The sequence below is a fragment of the Silene latifolia genome, chromosome 9 (assembly GCF_048544455.1).
Source record: "Silene latifolia isolate original U9 population chromosome 9, ASM4854445v1, whole genome shotgun sequence".
In the NCBI taxonomy this organism is placed as follows: domain Eukaryota; kingdom Viridiplantae; phylum Streptophyta; class Magnoliopsida; order Caryophyllales; family Caryophyllaceae; genus Silene; species Silene latifolia.
The window spans coordinates 22,935,050-22,949,128 of NC_133534.1; the positions used below are offsets into that span (position 1 = coordinate 22,935,050).

The 14,079-nt window shown below is 31.8% G+C and overlaps 1 protein-coding gene across 1 annotated transcript; it reads right to left on the bottom strand.

The window, feature by feature from the left end:
- Positions 1-6,032: 6,032 nt before the first annotated feature.
- LOC141602513 (uncharacterized) lies at positions 6,033-6,987 on the bottom strand. Its single transcript, XM_074422762.1, has 3 exons — positions 6,883-6,987; positions 6,665-6,781; positions 6,033-6,562 (listed from the first exon to the last, which is right to left on the bottom strand). Exons 1-3 carry the CDS (start codon positions 6,964-6,966, stop codon positions 6,149-6,151), a joined length of 615 nt encoding a protein of 204 aa, XP_074278863.1. The 5' UTR covers positions 6,967-6,987; the 3' UTR covers positions 6,033-6,148.
- Between the last annotated feature and the right edge of the window lie 7,092 nt (positions 6,988-14,079).

Below are 14,079 nucleotides of genomic sequence, written 5' to 3' on the forward strand. Positions count from 1 at the left end.
CCGTTTTCTTATTACTTGAAATATGTGAACCGATATGACTCTCACACTACATTCCACGTGTGGCTATTGTTCAATTTGACAAGAATCTAATTTTCATTACATATATTTTCTATGACTAATTTATAGCTCGCTATACCACATATAGGGCTAATCTGTCTATAATTAAATCATAGATTTTAATGTATGAACATATTTTGATAAGGTAATGAAAGTGGTATCATAATACATCTTCATAACCAAATGAATACCATCATTTCTAATTCCATAAACCTCTATTTGATGTATTTCATATTGAAAACAAACCACTGAACTTCAGGTCCAATTGAGGATAATATACTTGTTTGTTTTTACCAACTTTTTCTTATCATATATTCTCCCCCTAAGGTGGTAAAAACTATCTATACCAGATAGATTTAATGGGCAATAAATCATTATATCCACCTTAATTGTCTTATGCGGTTGGTTTTTCAATGTGCTGAATCACAATGCCCAATTTGGAGACTAACGATTCTATATAATAATCAAACTGTGATCTCCAATATCAAATATACTCAGTCTTCGTGTAATGTCTTGCCTTTAATAAATTTACACGAGAGAGTTTCAGCACTTATATTTTCCTTAGGATAAACTTCAGGTTTATCAAAACGGGTATAATAAGAACCCGGATGGCCTTACTATGTCACATCTGAATTATTTCATGTCAACTTTCTAAGAATCCGGCCTGATAAATGATGTGACATTGAACACAACAGGTGTCTCATATATGTAGGCAAGACTCGTCAATATCCTTCGGGGATCATGACTATATTACTCTTAAAAGTGAGATTGTCTCTCAAACATTCCATGACAATCTTGTATACTTCTGGTATACAACTTTTATTTATGGAACTTCTAGTCCAAAATAGGTAAAATGTAAAAACTTTGAACTTCAGGCTAAAGTATTGATAATAATAATAATAATATATACATATACTCACCACGGTCTAATGTGTGAAGTAACAATCGCAACACATTGTCAACAAATTAAATTATCGAAATATCTTAGATATTAAATTAATTGTATCGTAATTTAATGCATAATTGATAGATCGACTTGAAAATCATCATAATCATTATTTTGACCACATGTAGATAAATCATAATCTAATATTCTTCCATTACTTCACCATGTTACACAGTACCCACAAAATATAATAAATGCATACCAAATGATTTATACAATACTTCCTACTAAATAACTTAATCGAAAATTGTTGTGAAATCTAGCGTACCTTTATTAACAAGTCTCAATTAAGAGTATTGTTCTACTTAATCAGCTTAATAGCTAAACCCAACTAATAATGTATTGTTGTCGATTATTATTTACGTGTGGAGATTTTAAACTAGTGGTAATACATTATACCCAAGTATCCATCTTCTAACTAAGTCTATAAAGTTATTCAAGTTCTTGCTTTATCTTTTAAGGTATGGTTTCTACTCGTATTGAATTTCCAGTGTGTATGAGTCTCACTTGAATTTTCATGAGATATTGTCTTTTCATGATGAACGAATTTGGCTCAAATAAGGCCACGTCACTACGCTAATTTAAGACCGCATCATTAGACTTATTCTTATGTCATGTCCTCGACCTCTACTATAGGTAGAGTTTTTATGAAATGTCACATTCACTCTAGAGAATGGATCAAATTTCAAATTTCATTATAGTGTTCAACTTCAGGTGAACAAGAATCGGTTCAGAAATAAGTTACCCTTTAATAAAGACCGTTTTATTCATTTGAAACTCAAATGCGGCTAAAAATTGCAGCTGTGAACTTCTGGCCACTAACATTTACATGTGAACTTCTGACCACTTATATTTATACAATATGAATATATTGTATTGATGAAACGGTGTTAAATTATTACACATCTTTAAAACTTTGAACTATAGGCCAAAGTCATTATATGGACATATATTATTATCTTTATAAATTGAACTTTTGAAACTTCTGGTTCAAAATTATATGATATGTCCTTCTCAAAACTTGTTCACCATATACATGGAACTTAAATCCAATAATATAACATTAACATTACCAAGATAATAATTATATTAATTCAGAGTCGGTGATGCATCAAAAGTACAAAACCATGGTTAAATAGAAACACAACTAGTTTTAAACCCGTGCAAAATTGCACGGGTATGTATTTGGGTCAGTATTAATGTTTTTTTATGTATATTTGTTTTTGCATTTCTATTGTACTTATCTAGTTGGTCTAAATCTACGATCTACATAATTTATGTTTAAATTTGTTAAAAACACGTGTTCACATACACTGGTTTATAAGGAAATAACGTAATCTACTCTTGTAAATAAAAATTGCATACATAAAAAACTTTACATCCGGATAAAAGAAATATAATCTAGTATAATCAACTTTAACATATGTATGTAATTCATTTGCGTTTTATGTTCGATCCCGTCTATAAATGTTATTTCTTCTTGAATTTATGTAATTTTATTATTATGTAGTTTTGTTTTAAAAATTATGTAATTCAATTTCATTTACTCGCATTTGTAATTCATTCTGCGTATATATTATTAAAATTATTTACACGAAATGTATAAAAGTATTTCATAATATTAATTCATACAATTTTTTCATAATATTATTTCATAGAATTGGTTGTAAGACGGAATTTATCGCATGTATGAAAAGGCGGAAATGTGAAGAAATAAGTACATTGCACACTCACGGGTCCCACCATAACATGAATTTCCAAAAAAAAGAAAAAAAAAAAGAAAACTGCATTAATGACGTGGCGCGCTGAGGATTGAGTATTGTCTTTTGTATTAATATAGATAAGATTTATTAGGAGTGACGTGCCACGATTTCCATTATACAAATAATTAGGTAAATACAATTTGATATATAAATAATGGATTAGGACAGGCAAAACAAATGCAATACATAGACGGCTTAAACATATACTGCTATAGTGCTATTAAATCAAACAAGTTTGGATCTCTTGATTAAATTATAGTACTTAGGTGATTTCAATTCTAAGGTAATTAATAAAAACTTCTGGTAATGAATGTATAATTATCTTTTCACTGATCAAAACCAATATATCCATGTCATCTATTTTGCTATTTGCTATTAAAAAAAAAGTACGATTATATGTTTGGTAAGATTTTCCCAAACTTTTCTCGCTTTTATTCATAACTAGTTTCGTGGCCGGTGAATTTCACGGGATATTTTGTTTTTAGTGTGGTGTTTTTAGTGTTTCTAGTAATTGAGACTTTATAAAATATCAAATCACATAGTAAGATTACCTCATGAATAATTCATGATAGATCGTGTACTAAAAATACGGGCATTGACATGTTAACATAAAGATCAAAGTCAATAAATTAAAGAGTGGTATTTTTTCAAAGGTAAAATGATGAAAAAAATCAACAAATACCAAAATAAAAAATACAGTTGAAAAAAAAAACTAAAAAACTATTACTCATTCACGTTGATGTCGTCAATCTTACACTTAGTTTTTATATATAGTTCTTTGAATCGTCCCTATAAAAAAGTAACTCGGTAATTAGTGCGAATTAACCAACAAAACAGTGGAGTTTGTTTTATACAATATTATCGTTATTAACTTAAACTTCCTCTTAAATAGAGAAAGAAAGAGGGAATATGAATGAAGTCTTAGCAGAGATGTAAGTAGGTTAACCTTTGAATAGGTCAACACCATAAATCTTGGTAGACCCTAAATGAGAACAAAACAAATACGAAGTACATATGAAGTTGAAAAATGTGATCAAAACTTCATACCAATGGAACTTGCACTAAAAAAGAAATAAATTAGTTAATAATCTAAAACCTTAATACATTTACCTTAATTGGAATAGAATCATAGGAAAATTAGTGACACATTTAGTTCTACTAACAATAGGGATGAGAAAAATTTTGGTTTATAAATTTTGTCTTCCAACAAAAATATATAAATAATTGAGGATGCGTTTATGACTTTTGAGCATCATTTTTTCATTATTATCAAATTTAATATAAGGATAAATATGAATCAAGGTTCATGACTTTTGAGTTTTGAGCATCATTTTTTTCATTATTATGAAATTTAATATAAACATAAATAAGGAGTAAGAAGAAATGGAATGTATAAGGTTTGCTTGATTACTAATAATTAATTTATTTTTATTTTTTACAAAATCTACTTTATACAAGAGTGGTTTAAGATATTATCGTATGTAATTAAATATGACATAGATTATGGTAGATAGTTTGGCTTGCCTTTTATTAGATTTATAGATTATAGATTTTTTATTTAGATTATAGAGTTATAGATTTTTCTCAGTATTATGAAGTCTAATATAGACATAAATATGGTGTAAAGAGAAATGGAATGTGAAAAGTTTGCTTTATTATTATTATTATTATTATTATTATTATTATTATTATTATTATTATTATTATTATTATTATTATTATTATTATTATTATTATTATTATTATTATTATTATTATTATTATTATTATTATTATTATTATTATTATTATTATTATTATTATTATTATTATTATTATTATTATTATTATTATTATTATTATTATTATTATTATTATTATTATTATTATTATTATTATTATTATTATTATTATTATTATTATTATTATTATTATTATTATTATTATTATTATTATTATTATTATTATTATTATTATTATTATTTTACACAATCTACTTTGCTTGAGAATGGTTTAGAAATTATCTTCCGAAATTAAAACATGACATGCAGAATAATAATGGTAGATAGTATCGCTTGCTTTTTAATTATCTTATGGAATTAAAGTTAAATAAATAGGTAGATTAATAACCAAATTTATGAGGGGAAAATAAAGAGTTTATATTTGTTTTTTAGTGATTGCAACTACTATTTTTTTTTATTTTTTTTGGTACTTATAAGCATGTGACAATTTTGGAGATAATTAATTCTTTAATACATAGTTTTGCCTTTTTATAATATTGTATAAAAATAAATAATTAAGTAATTAATATAAATGAATTAGTGTTAACCTCTATAAAAATGCCATGTGAATTAAAATTAAATGTTTTAAGTAGCCTTTTAATTATATTGTATAGATAGATTTTACCTCAGTTTCGTGCCTTTTGTATTTCTTCCCTCTTCAGATTACCCACGTGATGCTTTGTCTTATCTGCATTCACATAAATTTCACGATGCTTTAAAATTCATATAAAAAATATATTGACCAAGAGGTAAAACATCAAGATGGCAAAAACTTCACAAACGAATCAACATTGTCACATATAAATCATTGAAATTATTAAACCAAATGGAAAACATACATGAATTTAAATATAAATCAAAGGATTTATAAAACCAATAACATAACAAATTAAAATATACTTTATTGGACATAACAACAACAATACTCAATAATAATACCCAATATAATCAAATAAATAAATTAAACCATTAACACTACAACAAATAAGGTAATTGGCGACCATATAAGGCGACTGAGAACAGTCGCCATTAACAATAAAGCGACTAAGGCCCGTCGCCCGCACTTCGTAGCTAGGTTTAGTCGCTTTTGGCGACAGGACTTCGTCGCCAATTTTGGCGACTGGATTTTTTTAAAGCGGGCGACTGAAACTCGTCGCCAAAATTGGCGACTGTGTTGCGTCGCCAATTTAGCGACTGTCATCAGTCGCTATTTTTCAAGCCACGTCACCTCCATTTCTTCAGGATTGGCGACTGTTTTTAGTCGCCATTTTGGCGACTGTTTTTGGTCGCCATTTTGGCGACTGATTTCCGTCGCCAAATGCACTGTTCCCCGTCGCCAATGACCCTAAAATTAATTCATGATCAGAAACTTAGCGACGGTTTCCCGTCGCCAATTGCCCAGTATCCGTCGCCAAATTTACATTTTTTTTAGCCTAAAAATCGTTTTTGACCTAGCCAAATACGTAAAAAACGCAAATAAACCAACACTTCCAGCGAGAGAACACATGGGAAGCCAACACAACCAAACTTGATAAAGAAAATCATGTTCCATACACACAACTACGAGTTCTACGAGTTTTGGTCATCTAACATTATCCGGGAATAACATGTTCTCTAAAAAACTACATAACAGGGAAACTTGCTCCCGCTCCACTACCACCTCCATAATTAGGATCTCTAGGATCCTTTGGTTGCGGGCGCCACCCAGTGTTGCAATTGGCGAAGAAGGAGTTCATCCGTTCCATTTCCTCCTTCATCCTCCGAATTTCATCATCTCTCTCGGCATCCCGCCTCTCCCTCTCGGCATCCTGCCTCTCCCTGGCGGCTAATTGAGCTTGGAGCACACTTACGACACTTGGGGTATAAGGTTGTTGTTGGGAGGAAATTGACCCTCTTCTTCTTGCAGGAGGGTAGAAAATCTCCTTTGCCGACCCGGCTCCATACACATCTCCTCTTTGGAACCCCTCAACAAGATCAAACCATAGCTCATTGTCATCAATTTCCGGGTTGTTCTTCCTACGGACAAGGAATTGTTCCTAAAAAATTGATAAAACATTAATGGTTAGAGGTTACTTATTTAAAAATTGATAAAACATATACTTTAAAAAGCTAAGAAATTTTTATTTTTTGACACTTACATATAACTGTTGATCTTTTTCCTTCGCGAAGATCAACTTGCCCTTGCTTGTCTTCTTTGCGTGAGTGTCAACAAAGAGATCAACAATCGTGGGTACCTTGCCCTTATTCTTCTTGGTCTTCCGGAAAAAAAAAAGGAAATTGTCACTCAAACATGATAATTAATGAGACTAATTAAATTAGAAGACTATTAAATTAAAAGCTAAGACAAATAACTTACATCTAACACCACACGATCATGAAAAGATTGAGACCCTCCATAATGAGTAGGCTCAACTTCCGCGTCCTTATCTCCTCCTTTCATGTTGATCTTGTTCCGGGCCGATGCTTCCTTGAACTCAGGACTATTCCGGTACTTGGTAAATTCCTCATATGACGAACCCGTAATCAATAAAATAACAATTATTAATTAATATATTTTCAAAATATGTAATGAATTTTAACTAATTACGGGTATTAAAAGAAACTAAATACCTTTCATGAAAGATGGCGCCTTCTTCCTCTTAGACACCTTATACATGTTGTCCCTTAGCCTCTTCTTGCCAATGTCATTATACCTTTGCCAAACTAGGCGCTCAAGATCGGTTGGCCAATAGAACACACGCTACAAAAAGTAAACACATAGATGAGAAACAAATTAATAATAAGGTAAAAAGAATAAATAAATTATATTTAATAATATATATTTTATAAATAGATACCCGGAAGTTGTTGAACCACATCTCCTTATCTTCATCACTAGCGTTACTCCAACAAGTAATGCCGTGTGTCATGTTCTCTTGGGTGCTATTAGTCACACCACGAACAACTGTTTGACTTCTAAACCTGAAATCAAACATGTTAAAAACATAATTATATAGGAAAAAAAATAATGTATAATTAACATATGTCTAAAAAAAGTCATTTATTACTAAATAAAAAAATTACAAAATAGAATGAATAAAAAATTACCAAAGACCATTCGGATCAAGGATCATCCTGCCGTCAGTATGTCGGGGTATATCAATCTCCTCCTCCTCCTCCTCACTCACCTCCGTAGTAGAACGGTCAACGTCCTCCTCCTGCTCTCGGGAGCTACTACCTCCCTCACTATAGCCTCCGCGCTGCCTACCTCCTCCACGAGCCATGTGTACTACAATTGAATAAAAAATGTTAGCAAATATTACAGGATAATTATTATAAGATACAAAAAAATAAAACCTAATAAACAGGTATAAAAGAAAAAATAAAACGCTAATAATTGTTTCCAAATTTTGATATGTATACTTTCAATACCTTCTCTTACTCATCATCATCATCATCCTCATCATCTTCTTCTTCTTCTTCTTCTTCTTCTTCTTCTTCTTCTTCTTCTTCTTCTTCTTCTTCTTCTTCTTCTTCCTCTTCCTCCTCCTCTTCTTCTTCTTCCCCCTCTTCTATCCCATCCCTCTCCTTATCATTCTCTTCTTCTTCCTCTTCTAACTCATCCTCCGCTTCTATCTCATTTGCATAAATAATTTCATCATGATCAACTGGGACAAACTGTTTTCGATACAACCTCTTCTTGGAAAAAAGATGTATCAACTTTCGATCGTGCCTTTGTTTTAAAAATGGCCCACCATTGCTTTTGTTGTCTATCATTACTTGTGCTCGGAAGAGATGCAAAATAAACTTGATGAGCTTGTTGTGCAAGTATAAATGGGTCATATTGAGAGTAGGTTCGAGTATGATTCACTTCCACGAGTTTGTAACGATCATGGACTCTCGTTCCAGCTACGGAATTATCCCTCCATTGAATCTTGAATAAGACGGTTTTATAACTCCGATCCCGGCCATTGTAGCACAACTCAAAGATATCCTCTAATATGCCATAATATTCATTGCCATCAAGAGAAGAAATAGTAACGCCGTAGTTGCATTTAGCCTTACTTTTGCCATAGTCAAATGTTTGAAACTTAAACCCATTAATTGAATATCGATTCCACGTCACAACCTTTCGAGAAGGACCCAAAGCCAAGCTTCTTATCACATCATCTTGAATATTTAGCTTACATACATGCTTCCGAAACCAGGCTGGAAATTGATCCTCATGCTTATGCCAAACATCCTCTCTGTTCACATTAGGGTGTTCTTTAATGAAATCTGTCACAAATTGAGCTTCATATGGCTCCAAAACCTCACAATTAGATAGCACATAAAGGTGGGCACGGTTATACTCCTTGTCATCCAGAAATCTTGTTCCCCCAGCTGATGAACACCCTATTTCATCCTGCATTTGGAAACACTTGGGTATACTTGTGTCTAGTTCATCCGCTTCATCAATATTCAAGTATTTTGCTTTGGTCTCAATATGTTTTTCAAAATAAAGAGAGCAAAAATTGGCAATCTCTTCCGTTAGGTAGGCATTGCATATAGAACCTTCCACACGAGCTTTATTACCAATTTTTTCTTCAAATGATTAAGAAACCTTTCGAAAGGATACATCCACCTATATTGGACGGGTCCACCAACTTTAGCTTCATATGGCAAATGGATAGGTAGATTCTCCATCGAATTGAAAAAAGAAGGCGGAAATATCATCTCAAGTTTACACAAAATTTCTGGTATTTGGTCTTCTAAACGACTCATGTCCTCAACTGATATCGTGGAGGAACATAAATCTCTAAAAAATTGACTTATTTCAGAATCGCATTCCAAATCGTAGTCGGGAGTAAATTTTTAAAAGCCACGGGTAATAAGCGCTCCATGAAAATATGACAATCATGACTTTTCAACCCTTTCAACTTCAGTTCCTTCAAATCAACACAACGGCTCAAATCGGATGCATATCCATCGGGAAACTTCAAGTTTCCTATCCAATCGCACAATACCTTTCTTTGAGCTTTGTCAAGAGTAAATATGGCTTTTGGTTTAGCCCCATCCTTACGAATATGAAGTTTAGGACGATCACAAAATTTCTTCAATTCTATTCTTGAATTAATATCATCACGTGTCTTTCCTTTTACATCCATAATCGTATGAATAAGTAACTCAAAGAAGTTCTTCTCTATGTGCATCACATCCAAATTGTGTCCGATCAACATTGTTTTCCAAAGAGGGAAGCTCCCAAAAAATACTTCTTTTAAACCAACCATTTTTTTTCTTTTTCAACTCTTTAAACTCTTCTTCAGTCCCATCGACAGTTGTTGGCAAATCACGTACAACCTCCCATATCTCATCCCCTTGGAGTTGAACCGGAGCATTGTCACGCACCTCCTTATACCTTTTAAGAAAGATTTCTTATTCTCTCTATGAATATGTCCATCCGGTAAGAAACATCTATGACAATCAAACCAACTAATTTTTTTGGAATTAGGAAGATAAAATGCTTTACTCCTATCCATGCAATAAGGACATGCCTTTCACCCAGCGGTTGCCCATCCTGATAGCATACCATATGCGGGAAAATCATTTATAGTCCATAACAATGAAGCTCTTAGTTGGAAATTTTGCTTCTTCGACACATCAAATGTTTCTACACCATCTTCCCACAAATACTTCAGTTCCTCCACCAACGGTTGTAAATAAATATCCAGATGGTTTTTTGGGTTATCAGGATCGGGAATAAGTAAAGAGAGGAAAATAAATTGTCTTTTCAGACAAAGCCAAGGAGGTAAGTTGTACGGCGTGGTCATTACGGGCCAACACGAGTAGTTTCTACCAAACTGACCAAAAGGGTCAAACCCATCCGTACACAAGCCAAGTCTCACATTGCGAGGTTCCTCGGCAAAATCGGGATATAACCTATCAAAACGCTTCCACTCCTCCCCGTCACTCGGATGACACATCTTTCCTGGTGTACGAGGAGTTTCTTTGTGCCATCTCATTTGGTTGGCAAGATTTTTCGTGGCATACATTCTTTGAAGTTTAGGAGCTAATGGAAAATAAATTAATGTGTTTTCTGATATTGGTTTCTTTCTCTTTCCACTCCTTTTATTACCCTTCTTCCCCTTCAAAACAATATTTCCTTCACTTGTCTCATATCTATCCCTTTGACATTTCTTACATTTGTCAAGCAAAGCATCATCTTTCCAAAAAGCATACATCCTTTAGGACATGCATCAATCTTTTCATGTGGAAGTTGAAGACCTTTGACCACTTTCTTGGTATTATAGAAATTTCGGGTCATAACATTATTATCGGGTATAACATCCTCAACCAACGTAGCAATACTATCAACGGCTTTAAATGGCATATTATACTCACATTTTAAAGAAACTATCATGGATGCAACTTGTAACAATGTCATTCTACTCCCCTCATATAAGGTTTTTTCGGAAGCACTTAGCATGTCAAAAAAGGCTTTTGCTCTTGGGTTTGGTTGTTCTTCATCAATCATTGGTACACGGTCGTCATTAATGAAATCATTAGACTGAAAGGCATCAAGTACCATTTCTCTATATGGGTTCTCATTTTGTTGGATTTGAGGCTTTTCGGGATAATATTTTTCTCCATGGGAGATCCAATTGTAGTAGTTTGGAAAAAAACCATTTGTAACAAGATGTTCTTCTACTTCAATGTCAAATAAATATTTTAAGTTTTTACATTTAGTACAAGGACACCTAAGTTTATGTTGTTCCAAATCATATGAATCTTGACATCTAGCAAATTCAATAAATCCACGAACTCCCTTTACAAATCTAGCGATAGGACGTTTCTTCTTATCTACTCTTTCTTCGTACATCCAGCTACGTTCAGATCTCTTCATTTTAATCTATAAGCAATATATAGCAAACTAACCATTTTAAATAATAATATTTAATTTCAACAAAAAAAGCAATGGTTATCTCATCCTCCATTTTATGCTAATTTCAAGATTTCAATTGGGTCCTTATCACTCCAACCTAAACCCATCTATGTACGTTTCAAGTCACTAGCAAACACACATTTGTGAATTATTAATGAGAAAAAAATTCGGCAATTCCCCTTAGTTCTCCAAATACACAATGTGGAAAAGATACATATTCCACATATGTATTCAGAGAACATTGGAGAAATTTGCAACCAAATTCTTTTCTCATTAATAAAATCACAACTATGTGTTTACTACCTAAGTGACTTGAACGTACAAAACGATCCCAAAATGGGGACTATTCAAGAATTGCTCCTAATGAGTAATTCTTGAACGGTTACTAGGTCATTATATATTAAACAAGTTGTCAAAATTATAAGGCAAATTTATACAATCCCCTAATCAAATGACATTACTAATTTAACAAATTTATACATCATGCTCATTCTAACTTAATTTCGTTAATTATAAGGCAAATTTATACAATCCTAACATTATACTACCTTCATAAAACTATACTACCTTCAACAATACTACTTCAATATTACTAAAACTAAGTTACTACCTTCAATAATACTAATATTATCAAGATAACCTTCAATTACATCCCCTAATCAAATCACATTACTAATTTAACAAAAACCCCAATTTCTAACCCTAACTCAAATTAATTAACAAAAATGCTAATTAAATTACAACTACATACATTAATAAGCATCACTAATGTATAAATTACAACTAGATACTAAATAAGCATCACAACTTAAACAAAATATGAAGGATTGAAGTAATTAAATCAATTTGAGTCGAAAACAAACCTTTATTAAAAAGAAAAACAAAGGGTCGGTAGTGATGTGGTGATGTGGTGTGCGGATGGCGGCGGCGAGTGATGGCGTCCGGTGGTCGTTGTAGTTGGTGGTGGTGGCGTCGGAACTCTTGGCGATTTTTTTTTGTTTTTTGTTTTGTTGATAGATAGAATGAATGAGGGAGACGGGGTGAAGAATCTGGCAAAAAAAAAGTAACAGGCTATTGGCGACCGTTTTTGGTCGCCAAATTGGCGACGGGTGTTGGTCGCCAAATTTGGCGACTGATTTCGGTCGCCAAATTGGATATTATTCGGTCGCCCTAGGATTTCATACGGATTTTTGGATAAAAAGCTATAGTCGCCAAATTGGCGACGGGTATTGGTCGCCCGAGTTTTTTTTTCTGTCGCCAAATTGGCGACTGTAGCATGTCTGTCGCCTTTGGCTTGTTTTCTTGTAGTGTAAATATAATCCACAACTTAGAAACTCATGGGCAAATGAGCAATAGATTTTAAATAAATATTGTGAATAGAAACTATCATAGGTATTATAGGTTTTACAGCCATCACACAACCACAGATTCCCATATTTTATTTTTATTTTTAATTTATTTTGTAGTATTATTAAATTAGATAATTGATTGCTGAGTAACTCAAGAGGTGAATTAAATAAGGAAAAATGTTAATGAAAATTATGGGCATTAAGTAGTATAAAGAAATCTAATCAATTTATTAACATATTATATTACAAAAATTAATTAGATAGGAAGAAATTTTAATTAATTTGATATGTTTTAATCAATTTATTATAATGTTTAATTAAAAAAATGAATTAAATAGGAAAAAGTGTTAATAAAAATGGTGGGTGCATGTTAAGTAATATGAAAAGTTTTAATTTATTAACATGTTTTATTACCAAAATTTCAATTAAAATGTCAATTTAAATTATAAATTATGACATTTATTAACATGTTTTTATCACAAAAGTTCAATTAAAATGTCAATATTGATTATAAATTATGAAATTTTGATGTAAATTTGTAAGAGTTACATAAATTAAATTAATTTATAGAAAAATGAATTAAATCTATAAAATAAGACAATTACGTGGCAATGAGTTTTGATGCTCACATTTACGCGGCATTTACATGGCATTTTTGTATCCTACGTGGCTTTGTCTACGTGGCGTTTATTAATCATTTTAGGGTAGCCTTTTAATTATATTTTATAGATAATGGAAGATGTAAATTTGATTCTAATCATCGACATTAGTTATCCAATCGAAGTAAAAGCACTAAATTGTATTTAAATTTGTAAACCACAAACTACTCGCAAAAGCTATGATGAGAAAAACATACCTGAATCGGTTAAAGATAATAAAATAAGATATGATATGAACCTCCTTTATTATATCTGTATATATAATATTGATGAATGTCGTTTTCTTTTCCATTGACCCAATTGGTTAGAGTTTTGTACTGATAACGTGTTGTGAAATAAAGGGGGAAGAGAAATTGTAGAGAGAAGGTAATGGGACATAACTGTATATTATTCCATTATGAGGGGACTGAGGGGTATATATACACATACAAGAGGGTAAAGTTTCCATAAGATAATATACTCTAGAATATTCTAAGATATGGACATCCATATAATAATATATCATAACAAAACTCATATAATTAAATAAATTAATATTTTTCTAAAATCGAATTGTTAATTAATTTTTCATACTCTCTCCGCTGTTTCTATTGTTACTTTTTTTTTTTGATGACGAGGAGGTTGAGTCCCTCCCGGGCCCATGC

What these genes read in the sequence shown, in the direction of transcription:
- LOC141602513 (XM_074422762.1), bottom strand. Translation starts at nt 6,966, where the DNA reads ATGAAAGGAGGAGATAAGGACGCGGAAGTTGAGCCTACTCATTATGGA. An exon ending in ATGATCGTGTGGTGTTAGAT is followed by an intron (nt 6,782 to 6,882) that starts GTAAGTTATTTG and finishes TTTTTCCGGAAG; the next exon opens with ACCAAGAAGAATAAGGGCAA. An exon ending in AAAAAGATCAACAGTTATAT is followed by an intron (nt 6,563 to 6,664) that starts GTAAGTGTCAAA and finishes TCAATTTTTTAG; the next exon opens with GAACAATTCCTTGTCCGTAG.